Source organism: Lactuca serriola, chromosome 1, assembly GCF_051521515.1.
Source record: "Lactuca serriola cultivar US96UC23 chromosome 1, Lser_US96UC23_V15, whole genome shotgun sequence".
NCBI classification, from domain to species: Eukaryota; Viridiplantae; Streptophyta; class Magnoliopsida; order Asterales; family Asteraceae; genus Lactuca; species Lactuca serriola.
Genome location: NC_136408.1, coordinates 15,406,309 through 15,434,154, shown reverse-complemented (window position 1 = coordinate 15,434,154; position 27,846 = coordinate 15,406,309). Strand labels below are relative to the sequence as shown.

The following is a 27,846-nucleotide window of genomic DNA, read 5'->3' as shown; positions in this document are numbered from 1 at the left end:
TTGAGCATCGTCTGCAGTCAAGAAGCCCTAGAGTTAGATACTCTTTCGAGGAAACATGGAAGTTATGGTTATTACCTAGGATGAAGATATAACTTATGGAATCATTATGCAAGCCCTATTTCATTGATGATTTCGGGATGTAATCATCCTAAGGGGGAGATAATTGTAACGCCCGTAGATCAGGGCTAGTCAATTTAGAGACGATAAGCGTCAAAAATGACTTTTTGGTAGAAGATTATTTAGAATGAATAATCTTAACTAAGTTGTAGTGGTCGTGACAAGGATTCCGAATATATAAAGAATGCCGAAATCCGAGTTATAACGAAGAAGTTATGACGTGTCAAAATTTCGCGACAAAACCGGCACGACGATGTGTGACGTAAAAAGTGAATTTACCATAAAATGATTTTTAGCCTTAGCGATCTAAATGAATTTTGTAGAGTTCGTTAAACCGAGAGTGTGCATAAAAAGAACGTCCAAATCTCACTTCGTATGAGGAAGTTATGATTTTTCTAAGTTTCGACTTAGCGGTATGTAGCCCAAAGTTCGGATTTGAGATCGAGTTTGGCCGAACAATCTAAACGAGAATCGAAGACCTCGTCGATAGTAGTCCAACAGTGAAAAGGCAGACGAAAACGGACGTCGGATGAAGAAGTTATGAATTTCTAATGGAGTTTTCCTGTCCCGGCCTACTAAAAGTAATATAATAAAAATAAAGTCAAAATTAGCCGACGGAGTCTAAACAAAAGTTGTAGATCATAATCTCACCTACACGTGGATATAAAGAACGTCGAAAATGGAGATCGTATGCAAAAGTTATAAATTTATGAAGTTCGAGGCACGCATCCCAAAGTGGGAACGCCCCGCGTTCAGTGCTTGGCTCCGGATTGGACACGTCGATGCTGACTCAACGGATAAGGGATATGATCGAAACCCCGCTCCTACGCACCACGTTCGAAAGGAACGCCCTGCGTTCGCGGCAGACTTCACCCTATAAATAGAACACAAAGGGCAGCCGTTTGTGGTTGCCAAATCTCTTATCTCTCACCCCTATTTCATCGATCTATGTGCAAATTATACCCCCGAAGCCCCAGTATCATCCCGAGACCCAAAGCGAATCCCGAAGCCCCGAAGATCCCAAGAAGTAATGTTTACGAGCCGAAACTCTGCCCGCGTAAAGCCTGGTCTTGGAGAAAACGTTCCGGTTTTATCGGAAAAGATTATTTTAATAGACGAGGTGCTGCCAGATCATCCTCTTATCAAGTGAGTGTATAGTCTATTTCATAAACACGATTTTAATACAAGTATTGTTTGAAGGTATTAAGTATATGTTTTGGGTGAGCGTGTAGTCACTCTCTTCTAACACATAAATATGAAGTATTTGCTATGAAATACGCGCTATGTGTTTATATATTATTGTTTATTTCAGATGAGTGCGGAATGGATGTTTTATATAGTTTTAAATGAGTTAAATAGTATATGTATTTTATATCTACAAATATGTTGGGTAGAACATGGGTAGATGAGATAGTTGATGTGTGATAAAAGATGAGTTGGATAATGAGATCAGGAGGTTAGTTGTAGATCCGGGACTATGGATCAGGTAAAGAGATAAACTTGTTATTAGTCCGGGAGTATGGATTAAGACTAAGTTTATTGTCCCTAGTCCGGGAGTATAAATTGGGCACAGTTATTGATCCGGGAGTATGGATCAGATCAGGAGATTAGTTTTAGATCCAGGAGTATGGATCGGGTGAAGAGATTAGTTTTAGATCTGGGAGTGTGGATCGAGTGAAGAGATTAGTTTTAGATCCGGGAGTATGGATCAGGTGAAGAGATTAGTTTTAGATCCGGGAGTATGGATCAGGTGAAGAGATTAGTTTTAGATCCGTGAGTAGGGATCAGGTAAAGAGGAAGGTTTTAGATACGAGAGTTTAGATCGTGTCATTGTGAGGATCGATGGGGTGGGATAAGAGTTGCTTTTATATGGTGAAATTATATAAGTTTGTGAGTTCTAATATATATATATATATATATATATATATATATATATATATATATATATATATATATATATGATATAACATTGTGGGATGAAAACCTTATATGCTCACCAGGCTCCCAAGGCTGACCCACTCAGTTTTCTTTATATTACAGGTTATGGCACGAGAGCATAAGTTGGCTGACATAACGAGTGATTTTGGATTATAGGTCTGTAGTTATGAATAACTGTTGTAAGGTCTATTTTGTTCTGTTTATGCTTTTGTTCTGTATTGAACATGATATCCCGAGATTTTGTTATATAATGAAAATACATTTCTTTAAAGAAATGCTTTGATAAATTCTTATCATATGTTGTTTTGGGAACAAATTCCGCAACTGTTTTTTGTAAAAGATTACTCTGATTTTAAAAACAAAGCATAAACAAATCGGTATTTTCTCGCCGTGAAATTGGGGATGTCACATTATACAATCAGGCATAAAAAGGCATATCTCCTATTATATTGTAACATCCTAATTTCCAGGTATGAGATTTATTCTTAAAGCAAGTTTTCCTTTGGAACTCAGCAAGTTGATAGCCTCAAATCGGCGTGTGGAATGGCTTTGGGTTGCGCATTTTCATGGACCAACTCGGCGAGTTGGTGTGGAGAACTCGACGTGTTGATTGTTGGGCGGGAAACCCTAAATTTTAGGTATTTGCACCCTATATAACCACCTTAAGTGCTTAAGGCTGATATTTTATCAGCCTCCAAACCCCCATATCGACCCTTGTGAACCCAAATCACTCTTCCCTCTCATTTTGTGAGCTAGTTTGTTATTTTTTGAGAAAAAGAAGAAGAAGTTGGAAGAAGGAGCAAGTAAAGCTCTCATCTTCAGTTTGGCACACTTCTAGACCTTTGTAAGTGTCCAAGATCTGATTTTTATTCCTCTATGTAGTTAGATCTTGAGTTTTGTCCCTTTTTCTCCTTATTCTTGGATGTTGCTATGGATAGATTTCACACAAGGTTGCAACCTTATGAATCTCCAGGTCAAGGTGACCTTATAGTGGTTTGGATCTGGTCTTTAGCCAAGTCCCGATGCTATGCATGGAGTTTAGGTCATATTTTCCCTTTTTGACCCATTTTTGGTTCAATACATGCATGTTTATAAAGCACCAACCTTTAGGATGTTTTTGAGGCCTAAATCTCTTTTGGAAAAGTTAAGTTTCAGATCTCAAGGATTTTGTGATTAATGGTTAAGCCCTTGAGTTTTCAAGCCTTGTGGAGGGGGTTTTTGAGCACTTGGAGTAGCCCTAAAGGATTAAGTTGGAAACTTTATCCTTCTAGACAACATTTGAGTTTAGATCTGAGCCTTATAGTCCTTGGAATCGAAGAAGCAACTGAATGTGTTAAGCTGGGGAAAACTCGACGACTTTTCCAGCAAACTCGGCGAGTTGGCCAGGGTTTTCCCGACCTTCTGAGTACTATAGAAACTTAACGAGTTCATTGGTGCACTTGACAAGTTGGGTCAACATGGACTGTTGACCTTGATCGTTGACTCTAACTTTGACCATGGTTGACCAAGTTTGACTTTTGAGGGCAATTTGGGCATTTTGAAATTTTAATGGAATTGATCATATGGTGGTTGTAGACATTCGAGTTGAGAGCTGAGATTCGGATTCATGCCTTATCAGTTCTGCACTACTAGTGAGGTGAGTTTTCCTCACTGTACTTTCTGGTCGAAGGCACCAAGTCCAGCCCATTGGTTTGATAAATGGATATCGTTGACATGCTGAGTATGGAATAGATATGCATGCTAGTTTTGATATGCTAGTTGGTAGATTTATAGGACTACCTATGATACTACTTGTTTATCTTTATATGATGCTATATGTTATATGTCGACATATTGTTGTTGCATTAATGTTTAAGTCCATAACTATAATTGGTATGTACTTGACCCGAACCGGCATGGTCCATTTGGGTTGCACTTCACCCGAACAATTTATATGGATAATCTTGTAAGAATAGTATAAGTTATGATTTATTAATATATTATAATCTCTAATATATTAATATGAAATCATATTATTTAATTAGTATTAATCTTAAATTAATTTGGAATCAATTTAGTGATCATAAGTATGACTAATTAAATATGGGCTCAAGTATTTATATAGTGTGGGCTAATGCTTATTTGGAATGGGCTAGGCTTACATGGTAAGTCCATGGATAGTTCATGGAGCTTAACTCATGGATCTCATGGAAATGAAAAGACATGGGTATTAGGGTTTACATGGATGTAACCCTAATCCACCACATTATATAAAGGAGTACTTGACACCTAAAATGGCACTAGTGTATGTGTAATACAAGGTGTGGCCGATTTCTACTTATGTGTTACTATTCTCTCAAGTTTCCAAGGTTTGTGGTGATTTGTGATTCCACTTGAGGCTTCCACACTATTGGGGCTAAGCTCTTAAATCACTAAGGAAACAACCACAATAAAAAAGGTATGTCATCTAACTTGTACTTTGTAGTATAAGAGCTTCATAATATGCTAGTTAGGATTAAAGCCTTGGAAAGTTCTTATTTGCATGTATGATAGAGAAAACATAGATCCAAGGTTTATAGGGTTGCATGTACACCATAGGAGTGTTAGAATGCTCAAAACCCAACAGTGGTATCAGAGCCAGGTTTGTTTTCTTGTTATACTTGCTTAAACTGCTTAAAAATCGAATTTTGGTGCTGTCTGCACAGCAGACTCGCTGAGTCCAAGGCAAAAAGCATCCAACTCGTCGAGTTTGTTCATGCACTCGACGAGTTGGATCCCCAGACAGCATATATTCAATTGTTTTGGCTGAAATTGGACTAGGAACATTACCCTAAGCTGTTTTTAGACTTATAAACTTATTTTTGATGTGGTAATGTTCATACTAATCCAATTTCAAAGATAATTGTCAATAGATTCATGTTTTGTATTAGTTTAAGTGTTATGCTAATTACATGGAAAGGTTTGGTTCCAATTATCTTGTTCATATGAGTTGCTTAGATTAATAGAAAAAGGTTGATTGATTATGTGTATTTGATCCATTTTAATCTAAGAATTGATTCTAAAATGTGTTTGTGTAACTTGTCCTCAAGTTACATGAAAAGTCACATTAAAGTTTCTTAAAACTTCTAAAAGTTGGCAATGGTTACAAAATGAAGAGTCTTGTCTTCATTAAATGGTTTTATGACTCCATAACTTGTCCTCAAGTTATGGAGGTTCAAGAGTCACTTCATTAAATCTTTAAAATGTGTAACCTTAATTAGTTCCATAATGTACAAAGAAGAAGAGTTACATTCATTTAATAGTTTAAAGTGTTCCATAACTTGTCCTCAAGTTATGGAACTTGAAGAGTTTTTAATTAAAAACCGCTTTAAACACATAAGTTATGGAATTAATTAGTTTTGAATATTTTCAAAACTTGCCCTCAAGTTTTGGAATTTGAAAAGTTTTCTCTTATGAATACTTTAATTCCAATTTTAGCCCTTAGAATTTTAAAAGTTAAAATTCAACCCTTATACTTTATAATATTATAAGTTAATATATATATATATATATATATATATATATATATATATATATATATATATATGTATAAGAGCAAGTCAGTCTTACTGTTAGTAGACCTCATTCACGAAGCCGGTCTATAAGGGGGTATAAGGTTACTGCCTATAAAATGGCAGTTTAATGGGTGTCCACTCTCACCCACCGCTTCCTTAACTGATGGAGGGTCGTTAGCCGAACGGGTAGGACAAAGACTATAAATTCTCCCTTCATTAAAAGTATTAATGATAAATACTAAGTAACTAAACCTTTTATAAATACCTAATCTTAGTTACTTAGGAAAATGTGAATAACGTGCTAATCCATGAAATTACACTTTGCACTTTGTTTGAGTCGGTTAGTGGAGCGTGTGTGGTTAACCGGCACACTAACTCGAATTTAACAAGGTAGGCAAATGGTAACTTAATGTTTATCATAATATCGATGGAGCGTGTGTGGTTAACCGGCACATCGATTGAGGGGTAAATATTAAGGGTACCAAATATATTTGCATGGTTATTCACACCTTGTTTTGTGATCCTCGGCATCCTAGTCACAAAACCTGAAGGGCACACTTGAGATTGAAACATGCCATTGAAAAGTTCAATGAATCTCAAAAGATCTAGGAGTTTCAAATCCAATTAAAAACCTAATAATTTATTTCGTTTTATGGTGGAAATTGGTGAATCGTCATTCACCTACCTTCAAATATTTTATAGCTTGGATTACGACATCTCTCTTCCAAGTTATAAAATATCGTGTTGGATCCTAGCCTTAATATTTCATATTGGGTGTTATATTAAGGACTTTAAATCAACTATCTTGAATATCTCCCAAAAAGATGTTTGGTTCAGACATCTATGATCTTCCCAAATCTCTTGGAACTTCTCTTCCTTTACCTCCTCCAATTATTCTCCCTAACCCACAAGTTCAAGGTCACTCAATCCCTATTGGCAAGCAAGGTCTATGTGTGATTGCATCTTGGAGATGAAGTCACATAATGACAAGCTGAGAGAGTAGGGTGTCAAAGTCTTGAGAAAGTTAGTGGTTCAATCACTTTCTAAGTCACATAGTGAGTTCCTTTGGGACTCCTATGAAATAGACTATGACAAGACCCTTAATGATCTTATCTATTTGCTTGGTGCTGCTAAATCAGCAATGATTTGGAAGGCTAGTAAATCAAATTTGATTAGAAGATCGACTTCCCAACACTTTATGGACATTGACAATGAAGACACTGGAAATCCAGAAAAAGCATTCTCTTCCCAATGGAAAGGGATCGGCCATAGTCAACTCGGTTGATCAAATGGTAAAGAGAAAAACTAAGTCTGTGATTGTCCCATGTAGCATTGACAAAGGGTCCATTTGTTAAAATTGCCAAAGGAAGGGGTACTATTTGCGAAGCTTCCAAAATTTACCTAAGGATGTTAAAGTCAATAAGTTTGACTCTACTTCAGCTAAAGTCCATTGTCTAACTCTATTAAGCTCCTATTTGGAGATTTTATTACATAATGTGACTAGGGTCACATGATGATGTTATAAGAATAAAAGAAAGAGAGAAAGCTTAAAGGAAGTATATGTTGATTCTGATCGCAAGATGGATTTCGATCGCATCAGAATTTTGAGCTATTACTTAGGAGTTATGACACGTTGCTTAGGAATAGATAACAACAAGGTTTTCATTTGCACTGTAAGGATATGTTTTTCCAGAAGTTTTAAAAAAATTAAAGGAAGAGTTTGATTTTATTTATTCTAAGTATCCTTACAATGGCATTTGTGAAAAATTCTTGCTTATATGATTCCATTGATAGCAATATTAGAAATATGAATTTGATTCTTTCATTTGTGGTAGTTTACCAAATAAGGAAAGATTCTCATCACCCAAGTTTCAATTGGACCGAAACTTGGAATCATACAAGGTGTTAAGTGTGATGTATGATAATTTTCAACTTTGGAAAATTAAGACTAGTTCCATGTTCACATGTATATGTGACTCAAGAGAAGGACTAAGGGATCAAGTACACATTCTTGTGCACTAGCCAAACTTCACCACAAAAGATGGATAAGACTATTCGTCATGATTTACTAAGGTTTAGTAAATATGATTATACTTACAAGCTTAAGTATAATTCGAAGACATTGGAAAAGTTTCAATGTATGACAGAACGAATAAGAAGAATCAAATTAGGCAGAAGGATAAAAGTTTCTCAAATCTGAAAAGATGGGAGAGTACTTTAGTATCATGTTTTAAGATCATCTTAATGATTTTGAGACCTTATCACAATTCATCCTCTAAGTGCATTCTAATAGTTAAGAAAAAGAGTTATGAATTGTTGAAGCGGTTAAATCAAGAAGATGATTCATACATCGTTCCAAAAACAATTTTTAGAGTTATACTCTAAGATTGTAACTTGAGTGACATGTCTTAAAGAAGGTTTAAAACACTTGTCAAATGTAAGAGTAAAAGTTTTCTACTCTTGTACATTTGAAATTGGTAAGTTGTGATATTTTGGATAAAACAAAGACTAACTTAGGCCAATTGTGTGAAGTGTTTGTCTTGATTAGAATCCACACTATCTATTGAATATTTGGCAAGAAAGTCTTATAAGTCAAGGAGACAGTGGGAGTCTAAAAGATCCTAAAAGGGTTTCAAGAAGTAATCAAGAATAAAAACCTGTATTTCATCACTAGCACACAACTAGAGGTTTATAACCTATCGTGTTGACATTTCTGTGCCCATTCCAGTTAAGTTGGCTATACATTTGAGGTCTACATGTTCTCAATTGCTTGCATAGCTACTTGGAAGCAATGGCAGGCACTTGAGCTGTCAGGTGGCAAGAAGTTAAGATTGCACAAGTTCAATCCATATGAGTTAGGATTTGTCACTAACCTAGTCTTGTGATTATGGTTTGACAAATTCACATGGATAAGAACACATATACCATAAAATCTAAGTGTCATAAGGTTTCTCTTCGATTCATGAAAATGATGGTAAGGAAACTCTTTCACTAAGTAGATTTTAAGTGGATAGTAATTGTGATATTTGAAGTTCTCAAAGTCGTTAGTGGAGCGTGCGTGGTTAACCGACACACTAACATTGACTTATGAGAAATGGAAAAAGGTATAAAAAATTGAGACTATGATTACGACATCCCTTTTCATAGTTCTGAAATTGTTTAGACACACCTGTGAGCTATCTAAGATAAGGTGCATAATTTTGATAAAGCCTTATCAAAGCAATCTAGTATCAGAAATCTAAAATTTGGTAAGAATGTCAATAAAGTATTGACTTCTAGAGGTCCAACTGTTTTCTGGATACATTTCAAAGCTAGTGGGAGCATAAGTGTTATGCTAATAATCATCATGTTAGTGGGAGCATGATAATTATGATAAGAATTGCAAGTTAGCAATGTTAATTATAGAAAACAAAAGTTTCAATTCGTGAGGTTGTAGGGGTTGGAAAAGTTGTTTTGCTATAATTAAGGGAGAGGAAATTATACTTCATCTCAAATCTAAAAGCTTAGATTGAGGTTTTAATTGTATTTAGTCAAGGATACATATATGAATTTCATGTTGGAATGGCTCAACATAAGGAAATTCTATATATGGGTCTATTATTTGCGTTCTAAAATTCGATTATGATTACGACATCCCTTTTCATAATCTGAAAATTTGAGAATATGGCAAACAAAAAATTATTATGGCAAAAGACTGGTCTAGAACCATGTCTTTATGTGAAACATCATGAATCGTGTCCCATTTACTTTAGGTACAAGATCGATTACGTGTGCTATAATATTTATCCTTTTTGAATTTTCCAAATGCCTTGGGGCATTAAGGAGGAAAATGTCGAGAATTGGATATGACTAAAGTGATTAAGCAATTGTCGAGGGCATTCTAAGGTTTACCAAAGATTGGTTGCTCAAGGACAGTTGGAAGTATACTGTTAATATTGGAAGGACCATATTGACATAGTCTGAAAAGAGGCAACTCTTGTTCAGAAGTGATAGTCAAAATGGGAATATAGAGTTGTCTTCATAGGTGGAAACAATCTGTGTAAGGTTAAAGAAACTTAATGCAAGAAGCATGTTCAAAGCAATGCGCTTTGAATTTGAGATATCGTTTCCGTGGAATTGCTTTCCGTTGGGATACTCTGTAATGATTGTTGCCAAGTTTTTGTGGCTTTGTGCATAATCATTACAAGAGGAACAGTGCATATAAGTTTAAAATCTAAACAAATTTCGATAAATGATAAGAATTTGGAATTCTTACATTTAAGACAAGGATTTGGGAGTGTGAAAAGAGAATCATTGAAATTATGTTCAATTGATCTAAGTTCACAAAGAAAAGGATCATAGACAAACATAGAGTTCATACTTGGTGTATGGCAAAGCTATTGTTTAGAAAACATAGTGTACATGCTTGGAGCATGGGACACCTAGTGTTTTAATTCAGGTATAAAGTTGATAAAACCGAAACAATGAAAAATGAGTAATCAGTATGGTGATAAATAGAAAGTGTTTTATTTATATTCATACGTTTTGATACCATATTAGATTCATTTATTCTTGTGTTTCACTTTGCATGTTTTGACTTCCATAATAACTAGGTTATTCTTCCGAAATGACTAAGGGGTCGTTTGATAATTGCTAACTGAGTTAGAACTGACTGAGTTAGAAGCTGACTGAGTTAGAATTTCTGACTGAGTTAACTTCTGATTGAAACTTGGTGTTTGATTTTGCATCTGACTGACTATGTAAAATGACTATATTACCCATCACAATATATTATTAACAAACTCCATTTATGCTATAATCTCAAGAACATGAAGATTAAAAGTAAAAAATATACACACAAATGATAAAAATTAAATGCAATCAACATTTAGATTCTATAAGCTATAGATCAATAATCTTCTTTTCAAAATTGATAATTTTTATTGAAAGGTTTTCGGTTTCTTCTTCTTTTATTAAAATACAATTAAACCTATTCTTAATGTCAACCAATAACTTCCCTTTAATGAAAAAATGTATTTTGCTCTCGAGACTTCACCATAAATGTCTGCCAAGTTTTGTTTTGTCATTCCATCAGATCACCATTAGTTTTGTTCCCCGGTCATCAAGGAATTGTTGCAACAGCCTGATAATATTCAAAATGGATATTTCATATGGAAATTAAGATACAACATCTTCTTGGGTTTTTGCTAATTTTACAGGAAACAAAACAATATCATTGAAGGGCAAAATAGACAACCCATTTCCCACTAATTACTTTAAAACGCAGATACAAACCCCAATGGTAACAATTTCATAGCTTTAAAATAACAGTCTTTCAACTTTGGGTCATGTAGAAGATAAAAGAAATTTGAGGATCAGAAGTGGCACTGTAGCAATCGCAGAGAAGAAGAAGGGAAGGGCACACATACCCGTGTCTTCATATGCCCTACGCTTGACCTCAATTTCATGAGGAAGATGATCGGTTTGGCTGATGGAGCTAATCGATTCAATTGAAGGAGATATAGAACATGGGTAAAGAGGGGAGGGTAAAGTGCGTCCATTTTTCTGGTCAACATCTTTCTCTAGTGGACTCAATTTCATGAGGAAGACGACCGATGGTAATGGACCCAATCAGGTGGTTGGCGATGCTGAAGACTGAAGATGATCGAGAGAGTTGTGATTGAGAGGATGGAGTGAACTCCGTTAAAAGAGAATGAGAAGGGCCTAATTGGGAAAATGAGTTTCTCTTTCCGGTCAGCTTCGTTTTTGAGGTGGACCGAGTCAGATGAAAACAGTTGACCGAGTCATCTTAGGCGTCTGACTCAATACAAATCAAACACACTGACTCGGACCGGGTCAGCTAAAATGTCTGACTGGACCCGGTCAGAAGCAAATCAAACAGCCCCTAAGTTATTCAAACCATCCACAGTCGGTCATATGTTGGAAGTAGATATGAATCAAGACTGTCATGGGTTGGCTTGTAGAGGTCCAAGTTGGTGGACAAAGCTGTGCTACAACACTCATGAGTGCTCATAAGTTCTAAGTATTGGATTCAACCCGCGCTCATTTGAATCACTTCATGGATTTTATCACAAGTGATCATGAGGCAATAATATCTTATATTCTTCAAACCTAGAGATATGAGCTGTTACTATGAGTTGGTTGTACATTGATTGCACGAAAATGCATTCGGTAACTCGGTGTTATAAAACGTGCCTTTGTGTATGATTCAACAAGTAGTAAAACAAGCCATATGAGTCGAAGTTTATCCATTCCTTTTACCTTCGGGGTAAAAGCGATATATGTGGGCCCCTCGATAATTTAGTGATGACACATGTGAGTGCTTGGCCAAGCCAGGACTGATTTGATTTGTTCAATCAGTCAGTCGTAATAAATCAGAAATCGGGAAACAACAAATGGACATAGAGAATGATTGATAATCCATGTTTCAATCCATATGATATCTAGAATGGAAGAATATATGATCCCTTATCTAATGGACAAGTCATTGACAAAGGTCAGAGTTCGTTGACAAGCTCAGAGTTCGACAACGGCTTTAAGAGCTACGATTGCCAGTTAGGTTTTGAAGTCATACTCAATAATAGTTTTAGACTTATCCAAGTGGGAGACTGTTGGATTAATGTCTAATTCCATAACTATAATTGGTATGTACTTGACCCGACCCGACATGGTCCATTTGGGTTGCACTTCACCCGAACAATTTATATGGATAATCTTGTAAGAATAGTATAAGTTATGATTTATTAATATATTATAAGTTCTAATATATTAATATGAAATCATATTATTTAATTAGTATTGATCTTAAATTAATTTGGAATTAATTTAGTGATCATAAGTATGACTAATTAAATATGGGCTCAAGTATTTATATAGTGTGGGCTAATGCTTATTTGGAATGGGCTACGCTTACATGGTAAGTCCATGGAGCTTAACCCATGGATCTCATGGAAATGAAAAGACATGGGTATTAGGGTTTACATGGATGTAACCCTAATCCACCATATTATATAAAGGAGTACTTGACACCTAAAATGGCACTAGTGTATGTGTAATACAAGGTGTGGCCGATTTCTACTTATGTATTACTGTTCTCTCAAGTTTCCAAGGTTTGTGGTGATTTGTGATTCCACTTGAGGCTTCCACACTATTGGGGCTAAGCTCTTAAAGCACTAAGGAAACAACCACAATAAAAAGGTATGTCATCTAACTAGTACTTTGTAGTATAAGAGCTTCATAATATACTAGTTAGGATTAAAGCCTTAGAAAGTTCTTATTTGCATGTATGATAGAGAAAACATAGATCCAAGGTTTATAGGGTTGCATGTACACCATAGGAGTGTTAGAATGCTCAAAACCCAACAATTGTGTGGGTTGGGTTGAGGTTGTACTGCTCCGTGCTATAGACAACAGACCCTGGAGCATACCATATATGAGCTGAGGGCCAGGGAGGACATGCCAGACTCATACTGAGGGCTCATGAGCATTCCAGATACGAGCTGAGGGCCAGGAAAGGCATACCAGACTCGTATTGAGGGCTTAGCGGTATTCAGTATGAGGACTGATCAGGCTGGGGAGCAAGCCAAACATAAGCTGCAGGCCAAGGGCAAACTAGACTTATGTTGTGGGCTCAGGGGTAATCTAGTCTGTTAGTTGTGGACCAATTGCATGCTGATATTATATTTGTACTATTTGCTATGTATTGGTATTTTGGGGGAACTCACTAAGCTTTTGGCTTACAGTTTTGAATTATGTTTCAGCTACCTCAGAGGATCGCGGTAAGGCAAAGGCGTGATCATGCACATCCTCATGTTTTGTTTCGTGATTTTTGGATTTCTCTGATGTTTAAACTTGTTTTGAAAACTACAATGTAAACAACTATGATTTTTGGTTGATTGAAAAAGTTTAAATTTTCATGTATTTTTATGAGTGTTACATATATAATACTGAGCAGATCTATAGTCCTAATCTAGCATGCAATTCTCATAATCATATAATAAACATGTATTGGTATTCTGGTAACCACTTACTTGAGCTCGGCCGATTGCATACATCACACCTCTTTCTTGATTAGAATTTTTTTTTTATTTAAATGCAATGTTTTAAAAACCGATTTTTTAGTTGAACCTGTATGGTGATCGGTTCCCGGTTCGACCGCCGAGTGAACCGGTTTCTATATTTTTCATGTTTTTTTTCTATTTTCCTACACATACATACATATATAAATTATGAATTTGATGTTTACAAGTTCAAACATTAAAAATATATATATAAATAAGTTGTAAATGAATCCAAATACATTAAAATAACAAATAACCATAAGTTTTAGTGTTTTACATCAAAACATATATGCAAAAAAGAAAAAAAATATAATACCGAAACGAAATAGAGTTTTAGACAATGTTCTAAAAGGTGCGCCATGGCGTGAGGTGTGGCTTCGCCCTTACGAAAAGCTTCATAACGTTGATGTTAGGCGTGACGCGTGGCAAGGCGTGATATGGCGCGCCATGGCGCATTATGGCGTGTTATGGCGCGTGTTTTTTCGTTTGAGACACAGCTTTTTGCTCTTTGTTATGTCTTTCCAAATCGGAGATACAAATATTGTGGTTTTTGTTAACTTTTTGTTATTAGTTATTGATCTAACACTTCTAAAAAGTAGTTATATTTAATATAAATTTATATTTGTGTGGTAATATAATTTTAAATTAATACAAAATCGCCGTCTTACATCACGCCTTGAAAAACGTCATGGCTCGCCATGGCTCGTTAAGCTTGAGGCTTGGCCTTGCCGCCACGCCACGCCTCACGCCATTTAGAACCTTGGTTTTAGATGAATACAAACACATCAAAAAACTTTATAACATTTACCATATGTTTTTATTTAGAGAAAAATACATATATTTGAAAAAAAATCACCAATGTTTATTATGTAAATGGTTCTTTTCATGTGTTTTTATTCGGTTTAATTGGTTCAACCGGTTTATTTTGACCGGTTCAACCAGGTTTTTCTAAAAACCGGCCGGTTCAATCCCGTTCAGAAATCAATGTAAAACCGGTGATAGTTCGGTTTTTAAAACATTGTTTAAATGTTTATTTTTATAAAAAATTTCACTAAATCCTTAGTTTGAGTCTAGGCACACCCGAGGGTATACCCGAATCCCTCAAACCAAGGCTCTGATACCAAATTGTAACATCCTAAAAATTGAGGGTAAGCATTTTATTTTTAATATATAGATTCAAACATCCATTTACATTTATCCAAACATTAAGGTATACCAAATTAAAACAATTATCATAGTAATTTCCAAAATCATAAGTTGCGGAAAAACATAGGTGTGTGCGTTGCGATCAAGCCGTGCCCTTCCCTTTCGAACCGGAAGTACCTGAAACCATAAACCATAAATTGTAAGCACAAAGCTTAGTGAGTTCCCCAACATACTACATACCATACATAACCATGAGTCCATGAGCCAAACATATGAGACATATCTAATCAATCAATAAAAGTGTTATGTGCCAACCATAGTCTTGCCATTATGCCACGGGCCACCTCGTGGTCTTCCTTGCCAGGCCGGGGGCCACAACCCTGGGTCTTACAGACAAGTGCCATGAGCCACCTCCGGGTACTCCATGCAAGCATCACAAAGACAACTAGCATACAATCTACATTACTTAACTAATTAACTGCCAGAGTTCAGACTTTGGTCTTGCATACAGTTTGTTAGGATTCGCCTCCTAGTCTTTTATACAAACTACCAAGGGCTACCCCCGTGTCTTCCTACAATACATAAACCAAATGGGTTGACATTGGTGCCTTTAACCCATATAACAGTGAGGAGACTCACCTCGAATGTAGAAGTTCACTGAAAGAAATCCCTAACTGCTGCCCTGACGATTCCTCCGGGCTATCAATACCAAGATAACACCCAATTAGCAATTGGGTTCCAAACTATGATCCATAATCCATACTTGGGGTAAAATGACCATTTTACCCCTAACCCAATTTGAACCAAATCTGAGGCCCAAGTCCAAAAACCATAAGGGACCAAAACCAAAAGTTCCACAAAGGCCCACTAATGGCCCAATTTTCCAAATTGGGCCCAACCCATATAGGCCTTATCCTAAAGCCCAAAAATTCCCTTAGTCCAACAGTTGATCTCAGATGGTCCAAAAGGCCTAAAGCAACAAAGCCCAAAACCGAAATGACACCACATGGCCCAAAAAGGCAAGGCACACATCCAAAGTTAAGTCCAAGCCCAACAACCAAAAACTTCACTGATCAAAGGAACGCGTTGCGTTCCCTGGAGGAGCGTTGGGCGATTTTCGCCTAACCGAGGATCAGGACCGCTTGCCGGAACACACCACGTTCCTGAGATGAGCGTGCGGTGTCATGACGTCCAAATTTCAGAATAGCATAACCTTAGAGACTTAATCCATAAAGTTAAAAGCTTTAAGCCTTTACATGGCTCAAAAAGGTCTAATCATGATTTCAAGCACTTAAACTCCACAAAGTGAGCAATAACTCAAGCATGGGAGGACTTAATGCATCAAGACTCCAACTTTATATCAAATCCAGCTCAGAAAAGGCAAGATCTACAATCCTAGGCTCTTGGAGTGACCCAAACTCATAAAGAGCCTTAAAAGACCATAACATGCATAATTCAAGCCCTAACTTAGATCTTATGATAAAGAAACATCAAGATGAGAACTTTATATCTTTCGTGGCTTGCAATTGTGATGAAGAATCTGGATCTAGAAGCTCAACTCTAACCAAGGCTTGATTACCAAGTTTCTTCTTCTTCAAGGTACAAAAACATATAAACTCAAGACCTAAATAAATCCATATGAGAAAACCAGCAAGGTTACGACTTTACACCTCCAAAGGTTAGATCTATCTAAATAAAGCTTAGTTCAAAAAGCTCCAAGCCAATCAATAACTATTGAGAAACTCCTTCTTCCTCAAGAACCAAAGCACACTTAAACCACAATAAAGCTTAAGAAATACTTAAATGGAGTCTAGGGTTTCATTCTTAGGGTTAGAGAGGATGTAGGCTGAAAGAAATGAGGGCTAGAGGTGAGTTAAGGTCTTTAAATAGGGTCCAAGACCCTAAATTAGGGTTTTAATCTAGCTTGACGAACACAACGCATTCCCTTAGGGAACACATGGCGTTCCCAAATGCTCTCACGTCCAAATTCCTGTGTGCACCATGCGTACCACCCTTGTACGCCATATGTACCAGGTTTGGTCCAAACCCTTCTAACTTCAAATGATCATAACTTTTGCTTCCCTTATCTGTTTTCGACGTTCTTTATATCCACAGAAAGGTAACGAGAAGCCCTACACTTCTATCAACTTTATTTAGCCTGAAAACCATCATAAATAAAATCCAAAATTCATAAAAGGCCCGAACCAACACCTTTACCGATACCCTTGGGCTCTAAAACACAAATCGAACCCTATCATCACATAACCAACACTACCCACATCCAAATGGGTCTAAAACTTTCTTCCCCAAGGCCCTAAGCCTTATGATAACTGATGATCGGGCCACAGTCTCGAATAATGAAGCGATTCGAAATCGGGCGTTACATTCGATCAAGGCCCAAATGTTAAGTTTACAGCCCGTGAAATTTTTAAATCTTATTCAAAGTTTATGTTAGTTTGGTTCTCATGATATAACTAATGCATATTTATACATAACATTATGCTTTGAATGTAAAACAAAAAAAATAAAACCTTGTATTTAAATAAAAATGTGGTTTTAAATGAAAAAAAATATATTTATACGGTTTAAAGTGTAATAATAATATATTTATACAATTTCAAACTGAAAATGGTAAACAATGAACAAATTGGAAAAAATGTTGTTCGGTTTGAAACAAAAAAAAAAGTGTCGAAATTGAAAGAAAAAAATAAACTTAATGTTAAAATTGAAAAAAAATGAAAACTTAGTGTCTTTTGTGGAAAAAAAATCAATTTTGACATATCAGCATGTCATGTCATCAATACTACTGAGACGTCGTTCTGCTACGTTAGCAAGTAACTGGGTTGACCGGTAAAGTGGTGAGAAATATAAAAAATCGAAAAATACAATGTTAAATTTGAGATAAAAAAAATAACACAATGTCAAATTAAAATTTTGATGTAAACTCTTTTATGCTAATTACTTTATAACAAATAAGTTAATAAGAATATATATTCGATCAAATAAAAAGTAGATGGATCTCAATTATTACTCTATAAACCTGTTTCATCTTGGATTATTTTGTGATTAGTTTTTATTATTATAATTTTTTTTTCCTCCTGGAGTTGTTGCTACCGGAGGAGGGGCCCTACTTCCACTTCCATAAGGAAATACCTTTCGTCTCTACGTCCGCTTTTTCTTCCTTCTTTCGACTTTCATCATTGCCTTTTTTACAAATTTAAGCTTACAAGTAACCTACCGATCACTAGTTTCTGTAGGGTATTTGTTTCATTTTATATACTGCTTCAGATTAACTTTCAGAGATTGCGTTAGTGTTAATTGGGAATCTTTATCGGTAAGTAACCATCAACATTCTCCGGTTTGATTCTGTTTCAACTATAATTCTGATAATTTTCCTTCGATCGTTTTTTCCATTGTAAAGTTTGAAAATGATTCGGGACGAGATTTTTGATTAATCGACCGACAACTCAACAGAACAACCCAATCATTCACTTTCCTCGGTTAATCAGCTTTAAACCTCTCACGTCCTGGTTTTGGGTTCATCAAGTTAGGGTAGGTGTCAATTCTTGTTAATTTGCCCTTTCGTATGGATATTCTTGTTAAGAATTTTTTCCATAGCTTACTAGAGGTTTGATGATGATCGGATGTTGTCATCTCGAATATAAAACTCCCCTTGACGATCTGTGTGTAATAATTTATTGATTCTTGCTATTCTAATTAAGAATTCTTGTGAATGCGCCCTTACCTGGAACTTCCATAATTTGTAACTATATAATGTTCATGTTGCAGTATGTTAATTTGTGAAGAGCTACTTTGTGATTCCAATTTGTTCATGTACACGAAGTGTTGGAGAATATGATGATGCATTAGTCTCATCAACTAATCAAGCTGTGTCTATGGCAAAGAGTGAAGGTGCTGTTTTGTGCTATAGTAATATTTTATATTTTACTGAACACATTTTTGTTGGTTGAATACATTTTTTCTTAAATGGAAGAACATAACATTTTTCCTTTAAGATTTTCTGCTTGTTTTAATTTTTTCTTTTTAAGTCCTGGATTTGACAATTATATAATTATATACATATATATCTCAGGTGATCATCATGTTGATGCTCCCCCAAACTACAGGTATTCAATAACCGACCCTAAACCTAATTTTACCTCATTTATCTTATGAACCAAGAATAAAGTAAGATGAAACATGTGGCTATTGGTATGTCCTTATATATAATTCTTTGGGCTAAATGCAAGAAATAGCAATGTACTTTCAGAAAATTTCTTATAATAGCATTTCTTACTTTCATTTGTTTTTATTACTACAATTCACTTTTGTAACTGTCTCCCTTAGGTCACTTGAGAAGGAAGGAAGGAATAACCTTGTGGAAATCAATAACATCAAAGGAGATTTAGAACATGAAAAAACTTCTGGTATACAAAGAGGAAGTTTTTTATTTTTGGTGATTTAATTCTTAGTACATTTCAATAACATAATTTAAAGATATTACAGTTAGTCTTGCACTATTTGAAGTCTGTTTGTTGTGTGAAAACAGAGGTCAATGAAACAGAGTCATGGTATCCTTGTATCAATGATTCCGATATTTGGCTTCCCCCTGAACCAGATGACCAAGAGGATGATGTTGAGGGTAGTTATGGTAAATATGACGATGATAATGATGATGACGATGATGATGATGAAGAGTTTAGTGATGACATAAAATGGGGCAAAACAAGTAATCTAACTAGCTTTGGTCAAGAAGGGAGTGTGAGTGGGAGCTTTAGTTTTAAAGAGGAAAAAAGAAAAGTAATGGATAAGGTTATGAGTGGAAAATTCAAGACTCTTGTGAAACATATTCTTAAATCAATGAATATTTCTTGCTTAAAAGACAATGGTGGTGATAATTGGGTTGATATAGTTACATCTTTATCATGGGAAGCTGCTTCTTTTTTGAAAGGGGAAGCAATGGATCCTGATGGTTATGTGAAAGTCAAATGTATTGCTACTGGCTCTCGAAGTCAAAGGTTGACTTCTGTCACTGTATTAATTCATTCCCTTTAACTTTTTATGTTTCTTGATGCTAATAATTTTGTTTTTGTAGTGAAGTATTCAACGGGTTGGTGTTTAAAAAGCATGCTGCTCACAAACACATGCCAACAAGATTCAAAAGACCAAAACTACTACTGATCAAGGGTACACTAAGTGATTCTGATGGATTTTCATCATTTGAGTCGATGAACCATGAAAAGAACAGACTTGATTCTGTTATTGGGATGATAGAGAAATGCAATCCAAATGTTATTTTAGTGGAAAAAACCGTTTCACGTGATATTCAAGAGTATATTCTTTCAAAAGGGATGACATTGGTTTTGGAAATGAAAATGAATCGGTTAGAGAGAATTGCTCGGTGTACAGGTGCATCAATCTTGTCATATGATCAATTGAGTGATGAAAAATTGAGACAATGTGATTCTTTTTATTTTGAAAAAATTATTGAAGAACATGGTGCTCTTTGTGAAAGTGGAAAGAAGCCAAACATGACTTTAATGTTTCTTGAGGGATTGCCTAAACGTATGGGCTGCACGGTAATTTTCATTAGCTTGTTTATATTAGTTTAATATATTCTCATGGTGATGATCTTAAAAATAGAGTTAACTTCAAAAATGGTCATTGTGTGTTTTTATTTTTCCGGTGCTTCGTCCAAAATTGATACCTTTTTCAGTTTTGGTTCTTATTTCAAAATTTTATATCGATTTTGGCATGTGGAATCTCAAATAAGGACCAAAATCAATATGAAACCTTGAAATATTGACTAAATTGAAAAATGTTTTCATTTTGGTCTGAACACGATAAAAATCAGAAAGCATAGGGACCATATGTGTAGTTTAAAATTTTAAAAGGAGTAAATTACATTTTTGGTCCCTGAGCATAACTGATTTTGCAATTTCGGTCCCCAAATGTTTTTTCGTGCAATTTTGGTCATGATTTGACCAAAATTTGAGGTTCTTGTAACGTTTTTTGGTCCATTTTCCAATTTGTCCCCGAGTATAGCTAATTTTGGTCCCACAAATAGTCATTTTACTAGGAACAGGGACCAAAAGGGTTACAAAAAGCTCAAATAAGGACCAAAACTGAAACAATCAGATATACTCAGGGACCAAAATGGTAATTTTCTCAATTAAAATTTTTTAGATTTTTCTGATGCTTTGGGGATTGACTTGCAGATTTTGCTGAAGGGATCTCACAGTGATGAACTTAAAAAAATCAAAACTGTTGTTCAGTTTGCAGTTGGTCTGGCATACCATTTGATCCTGGAGAATTCGTTTCTTCTAAATCAGAGAATAATGTTTTCCACCATTTCCCCTGATATATTTTCTACCAAAATCCCCACCGAAGAGATCATTCCATCAATCAGCAATCATGCTCTTGATTTAGGATTTGATGATTCAGATATTCCAGTTTCCAAGGAGGATTCTAATGAAGAAATCGAGAGTATCCCTATCTTTAAGGAACCATACAACCCGGTTTTCCTCTCAGGGTTATCATCTCTCACAGCTTCATTAAAGAAAGTAATTGCAATTCGTTTATTACATACTGCTCGTAGTATATCCACATACTTTGGATTTAATTGTATGAGCCCTCATCGTCAAGAATTACGCTCTTCTGAGGCTGTTGAGACTACTGCCAATATGGGTGAAAAGGTCATTTCTGATGAAGAGAAGACAGTTAATGGTGATGGAGTGAGTAATGATGATTCTTTGGAGACGAACAGTATAGAAGAAGAGATGGAAAGTAAGGATGATATGAACACAGTGTTGGAATCTGAAAGTATTTTGGTTTTGATGTCAAAGAGAAATGCGACAAAAGGGATCATTTGTGAACAGGATCGTTTTTCTTGTATCAAATTCTACCGATATTTTGATGTCCCTGTTGGAAAATTTTTGCAGGATTACTTGCTCAATCAGGTTTCTTCTAAATTCTTTAGACTGCGTTTGTTACATAATAGGATAGGATTGAACGAGCTTATATCTTTCATCTTTATGCAACACTCTTTTCATCAGAAGGCTAAAACAGTCATTTACTCTCATTCAGACGGGTCAGGTTCATTTTTTGTCCGTACATCACTTCTTTAAGACAGACATCAATTTCTACTGACCAACAAGGCTGTTTCGTTTTTTGATTGAATGAACTGAATAGTCAGCGAGAGAGTAATTCTGTTGAAAAGTGTGTTGCATGAACAAAGATTTTTTCTTTTTCCTGAGTGACATTAAATGACCATGTTACCCTTCTGTCTGTCTCAAATGCTGTCTTTCTAGTGTTGTATGAACAAAGACTTTCTTTTTTTACTGAATAAAATGAGAGTATTTGACCGTTTTAGTCTTCTGTCTGAAAAAAGTGTTGTATTAGCAAAGCTTTCTTTTTTTTTTTTCATTAAACTAAGAGTAAATGACCGTTTTAGCCTTCTATCTGAAAGAAGTGTTGCACAACAAAGGCTATTACTTTCCTTTAATTAATGGAAGTTCTGTCTTGTCATGTCTAGAACTTGGTATTTGAGTGCTGTATTGTTGAACTTGAACTATTTTAAGCGTAATTTTTTTTTTCATTTTAACTTATACAGAAACTCATGTGTACAACTTGTGGTGAAACACCAGAAGCTCATTCTTACTACTATGCACATCACGATATGCAACTCACAATTCAAATCAGACATCTTCCTGCAGACAAACATTTAGATGGTGAAAACGAAGGGAAGCTTTGGATGTGGAGTTTCTGTGGGAAATGTAAACCCTCCAATGGAAGCTTAAAATGTACAAAAAGAGTGTTAGTTTCTACAGCTGCTCGCAGTTTGTCATTTGGCAAGTTTTTGGAGCTTGGCTTTTCAAACCACTCTTCATGTGATATAACATCTAGCTGTGGACATCTCTTTTACAAGGACTACATCCACTTCTTCGGGTATATGCTATACCAATTTTTGTAAATTGATAACTTTAATAGGTGTGTAAATTATTGTGTGATTTGCAGATTAGGTTCCATGGTTGCAATGTTTAGATACTCTTCGGTATCTACTTACTCTGTGTCTCTACCACATTGGAAGGTGGAGTTCAGTGACTCAGTTGGGGAAGAATTTTTGAAAAAAGAAGTTGAAGATGTATGTATTTACGCAGTGACTTAGGAATTAAGATGATTGTGGCATTTGTATGTTGCTTACAGATTTGTGGTATTCAGGTGTATTGGGAAGGGCTTTCAGTGTTTGCTGAGGTTGAAAGCTCTTTGAAAAAGATGGAATTTGAGTTCGTGGGATCAATGTTGAAGCTTCAAGGATCATTGAAGAAGTTCTGTTATGTTGAAGAGATGCTGAACCAAGAACGTGATCGATTCCAGGTTAATCACTTATTGATCAGATCAAATCAAATCAAATATGCCAATATGCAAATTCAATTTTAACTGAAACTGACAAATTGTAGGATGAGATGAAGAACACAGCTAACGATGGTGGTTTTAGGAATAATTGGGTGTACAAGCCTCTGTGCTTAAATCATCTACAATGGGAACTTCTTCTTGAATCATGTATCTGGGACCACCGTATTCATTCACTTTTATCGTCTGATCTTAAAGTAGTCGACACCAAAACCATCGATAACACCTTGCCATTGAAAGAGATCTCCATTCAAGGAGATTCAGAAATCAATACGAATGGTGAATTTTCTTCCTCGATGTCTGCAAAATTATCCGATCCAAACGGATGGATGTGGACGCCGTTTCAGAAAATCCAAAGCTATTACACGAACGATCTTCAAAGAGGTTACTTACCGGAATTCGAACCGATCAATAGGTACACCACCGGATCAAAAATATATAAGAAAATCACCGAAGAAGGTTCGAAGCTTCATTTTCCGGTGGGTCCCGGGAACAATTACATGGTATCGGATTATGAAGAGGAGTTATCAAGTATAATCGCGTGTGCTTTGACTTTTCTCAAAGATCAAAATATCTCACCAGAAGGCCAGGGTGTCACCGATCGGAATATAGAATCACATTTTTTCAGCTTCGATGGACTTGAATTGTTGGATTCGGTGGATTCTTCAAGGCATCTTCATCCGGTGGTGTCGATGGGCCGGTTAACTAACAAGGTTAAATACTCGGTGGGTTGTTTATACGCGAATGAATTTAAGGATCTTAGAAGTCGGTGTGGTTTATCGGAACTGGATTTTATTGCCGCTTTAAGTCGCTGTAAACATTGGGATGCGAAAGGTGGAAAAAGTAAATCTTTTTTTGCTAAAACTTTTGATGGCCGGTTTATTATAAAGGAGATTAAAAAAACCGAGTTTTATTCTTTCTTGGAATTTGCTTCCAGTTATTTTGGGTACATGAAGGAGTGTTTTATGGCTGGGAATCAGACCTCTCTCGCAAAAATTCTGGGGATTTATCAGGTTTGTGGTTGATTGATTTTTGTTTATTATATTTGTAGTGTTCTACTTTTCTTATTAATATAAATTGCAGGTAAAGAAGAGGAAGAGTGGTGTGAAACATGATCTAATGGTGATGGAGAACATTACTTATTGTCGAAATATGATGAGACAATATGATCTGAAAGGAGCTCTGTATGCTCGTTTCAATTCTGCTGTTGGTGTCGTGGGAGATGTGCTTTTGGACCAAAATTTTGTGAACGATATGAATGTTTCTCCTTTATATGTTAACAGAAAAGCAAAAAGAAACTTGCAACGGGCCGTGTGGAATGACACTGTGTTCCTCAATGTGAGTTTACTTTGTCACAGTCTGAGTCTTAGTCCAATGTATGCCAAACACAGTATCAATAATGGTTTATATTTGTGAAATGCAGTCGATCAATGTGATGGATTATTCGTTGTTGGTTGGAGTGGATGTGGAAAAGAAGGAGCTTGTATGTGGCATCATAGATTATGTGAGACAGTATACATGGGACAAACAAGTGGAGAATTGGGTAAAGTCGTTTGTGGTTCCTAAAAACCAGATGCCAACAGTAATATCTCCAAAAGAGTATAAAAAGAGGTTTAGAAAGTTCATAGACACCCATTTTTTGAGTGTGCCTGACGATTGGTGCTCTCAACGCCCATCTAACCCTTGCACTCTTTGTGCCACAGACACAGAAGCAACTTCTCCTCATGCTTGTTCACATTCAACACAACCCTCACCTTATGTCTGAAAGTCACCTAGCGTGTACCTGATTTAAACCTCCGTTCATCAATTTTTGGATTATATATATCGTACATATATATAATTATTGCGTTCCCTACCCATATTTTGCAATTTTGAGCAAATTTTTGGGGTTTAGTGATAATTTGACTGATGTAGTTAGCTTATTAGGTGCATTTGTTGCATAGTTATTACTTCTATTTGGGTTTTATATGCTTTAAAGGTTTCTGTGATTGTTTGCAATGAATGAGAGAAATTTATGGTTGACCATTTCCTACCTTGTTCACAGGCCTTTCATCTTATTTCTCATGGTTATTTTGTTATTTATTTATTATTATTTTTTTTGACAATTACAAATTTGGTTATTTCTCTATTGTTTGTCAGATTTATTTATTTTGTTGATGATGACAAATTGGGTTATTTCTTTATTGTTTGTAAGCCACTTAGCCGTGGTGTATCAATGATTTTATACAAGACGATCCAATATTATTACGAACTTTTTTACATTTGCTGATTGCTTGAATTGATTTCGCCAACGTTGAAATCAATTATGGTGGAGGTTGCAATGTTGGTTCAAGTAGGTTAATTTGGGTGATACTTGTGAAATTAATAGTTATGCAAAATGACTTACACTAGTATGATAATTAATAGTGATTTAAGAGTTGTTTGATATGTCTTTGGATCCGGTAAGAAGTTGGATCTGACTCGGTCGTATTCAGACTGTTTGATATCACAATTAGAAACATTTGATTCGGTTTTCTAACCTCTGATATGTCTTTTGTTGGGTTTGATAAAATGTTGGGTCTAACTCAATCAGATTTGAATCACCATTAGAGGAGAATTTTTGGTTCAATGTATGTTAGAGAACAAAGGTGAGGTTTGTAAGGATGTCCTTGAATGATTGGAATTCTAAATTTTCATTTGCCAACTGAGTTTACGTATAAACAACCACCAAGTTATGCTACTATACATATACTCTTGAGGTAAAGTAAAATTGTTTGGGGTAAAACATTCCAAATGAGTTTCACACATGTTATACTCTCAAGGCTTTACTATCGCGTGAGGTTTATACTTGTTTTGTTTTTTTTTTTTTTTTTTTTTTTTTTTATTTATTATTATTTTGTTTTGATTAATCAATTCTTCTAACAACAAAATTAACGACATTGATACAACATGTTATTCCAAATAAAACCTTAACATAAATTTTTTAAATTCAATAATATTATAATTTAACTATTGAAAATCATACAATATTTGTTTGTTTTCTCTTCATAGATATATATTTGTAGCTATTCTAATGTTTTTCTTTCTCAATTTACTAACCGTTATTTGAATATAGTTATGATGTATTCCCTAGAATCACGCTTTTTATGTGGTTACAAACTACATCCAAATGGAACTCCAAATTAAGAGTTCTAGATAGAAGCTTATACGTCTTGTTTGGGCCAACATCCATGTTTTATTTATTATTGAAAATGAAAACTACCATTGGTCAAAGGGAATTAAAAGCTTTCCTCATATGGCCAATTTCAAATTTCATGACTTTAGAAAGGGATTTCACTTTCAGCCTATTATTCCTTGGGAAAAGACCAAAATACCATTTAAAAACCTAACTTCTCAAGATTACACATTTAAAAACCTAACTTCTCAAGATTATACTTTGTAATGAAATCTAAAATCAAATCAAATTAAAATTTAATTTATTACTAAACGTTGTAAATAATGTTTACTAATAATGCAACCAAGTCCATAGAGTGATATTGTATGAGGTCCTTCTGTGATATGTGAAGATATATCTCTGATACTTGGAATCACTAAATGAAAGATTGTATAACTATAATCCATGATGGGCACGAGATTGCGTGCTGACGCCCAAGTTAAATTATGAAGACTTAGAGGATATATCAACTAAAATCGCTCATGAAGATGATATTTATATAGTACTTTAGGGGAAAGAACTAGAATGTGTATTGGTCTTTGAAGTTTGTTGGTGCGGTGTGCTTTTAATAAGTTGTTTGATCTAAAAACTATAAATAACGATGTTAGTTGTGTCACTGCTCAACGTTTATCTTCTTAATATGACATGTAGTTATGACGTCTACTAAATACCAAACTTCATACTAGTGCGACAATGTTCTCACTAATCTTTTCATCTCTTACACACTTTCATTTTAGTAAAGGTGAAGATGAGATTTGAATAGTGGTGATGATTTTTGACTCAATCCGTAACGGATACGAAAATAAACGGGTTTGGCTTGAGATTTTTGACCCGCCAACCTGCTTATTTCATGGGTCGGGTTGGGTTATGTGTTTGGGTTCGTAGGTCAACTCGTCAATATATATATATATATATATATATATATATATATATATATATATATATATATATATATATATATTTAAATTAATATTTATTTATGAATTATGACTTACGAGAGCAGCGTGTCATACTCAATCAAAAACTCAATCTTTGATTCCTTGTTACTCAAAAAGACAATATACTACTCCTCATCCTTGCATTGCTACCTCATCGTCGCTCACCCCACTGGTATCACCTCTTATCAACGCCGTACACCACCAACCCACCAGTGCAAAGTTGCAAACCACTTGTATACCTGCGCTCCACCCAACCGGCCACCGCTCATTGCTCTATCCCTAAACCACTATCGTCGGTGAAACCTATCTATGAACCCACGAACTTATATAATTAAGCGGGTTATATGAGTTAGGTTAGGTTGATATTTGTGACCTGCCAACCTGTCAACCTTAATACATATATGGGTTGGGTTGGGTTGATGTATTTTTATCACAATTCATGACCCTCAAACCCAAACCATATCCATTTGTCACGTTTAGATTTGAGTATAGAAATGTAATAAGAAAAA

The 27,846-nt window shown here is 35.4% G+C and overlaps 1 protein-coding gene across 5 annotated transcripts; it reads left to right on the top strand.

Moving 5' to 3' along the window:
- The first annotated feature begins 17,963 nt into the window (after positions 1 to 17,963).
- On the top strand, positions 17,964 to 25,231 carry FAB1D (FORMS APLOID AND BINUCLEATE CELLS 1A). 5 transcript variants are annotated; one of them, XR_013685889.1, is made up of 14 exons: positions 17,964 to 18,128; positions 18,216 to 18,346; positions 18,584 to 18,706; positions 18,888 to 18,921; positions 19,142 to 19,221; positions 19,344 to 19,812; positions 19,890 to 20,373; positions 21,013 to 21,753; positions 22,407 to 22,741; positions 22,811 to 22,937; positions 23,015 to 23,170; positions 23,254 to 24,040; positions 24,144 to 24,219; positions 24,290 to 24,428. XR_013685889.1 is itself a non-coding variant. In XM_079004225.1 (14 exons), exons 3-14 carry the CDS (start codon positions 18,691 to 18,693, stop codon positions 24,969 to 24,971), a joined length of 4,005 nt encoding a protein of 1,334 aa, XP_078860351.1. In that variant the 5' UTR covers positions 17,969 to 18,128; positions 18,216 to 18,346; positions 18,584 to 18,690; the 3' UTR covers positions 24,972 to 25,231. The 5 variants fall into 5 exon arrangements, 3 of the variants coding, with proteins under 3 accessions (XP_078860351.1, XP_078860417.1, XP_078860467.1); XR_013685884.1 differs by having other exon boundaries at positions 23,254 to 24,049; XM_079004225.1 differs by adding an exon at positions 24,630 to 25,231 and having other exon boundaries at positions 17,969 to 18,128; positions 23,254 to 24,219; positions 24,290 to 24,544.
- The last annotated feature ends 2,615 nt before the right edge of the window (positions 25,232 to 27,846 follow it).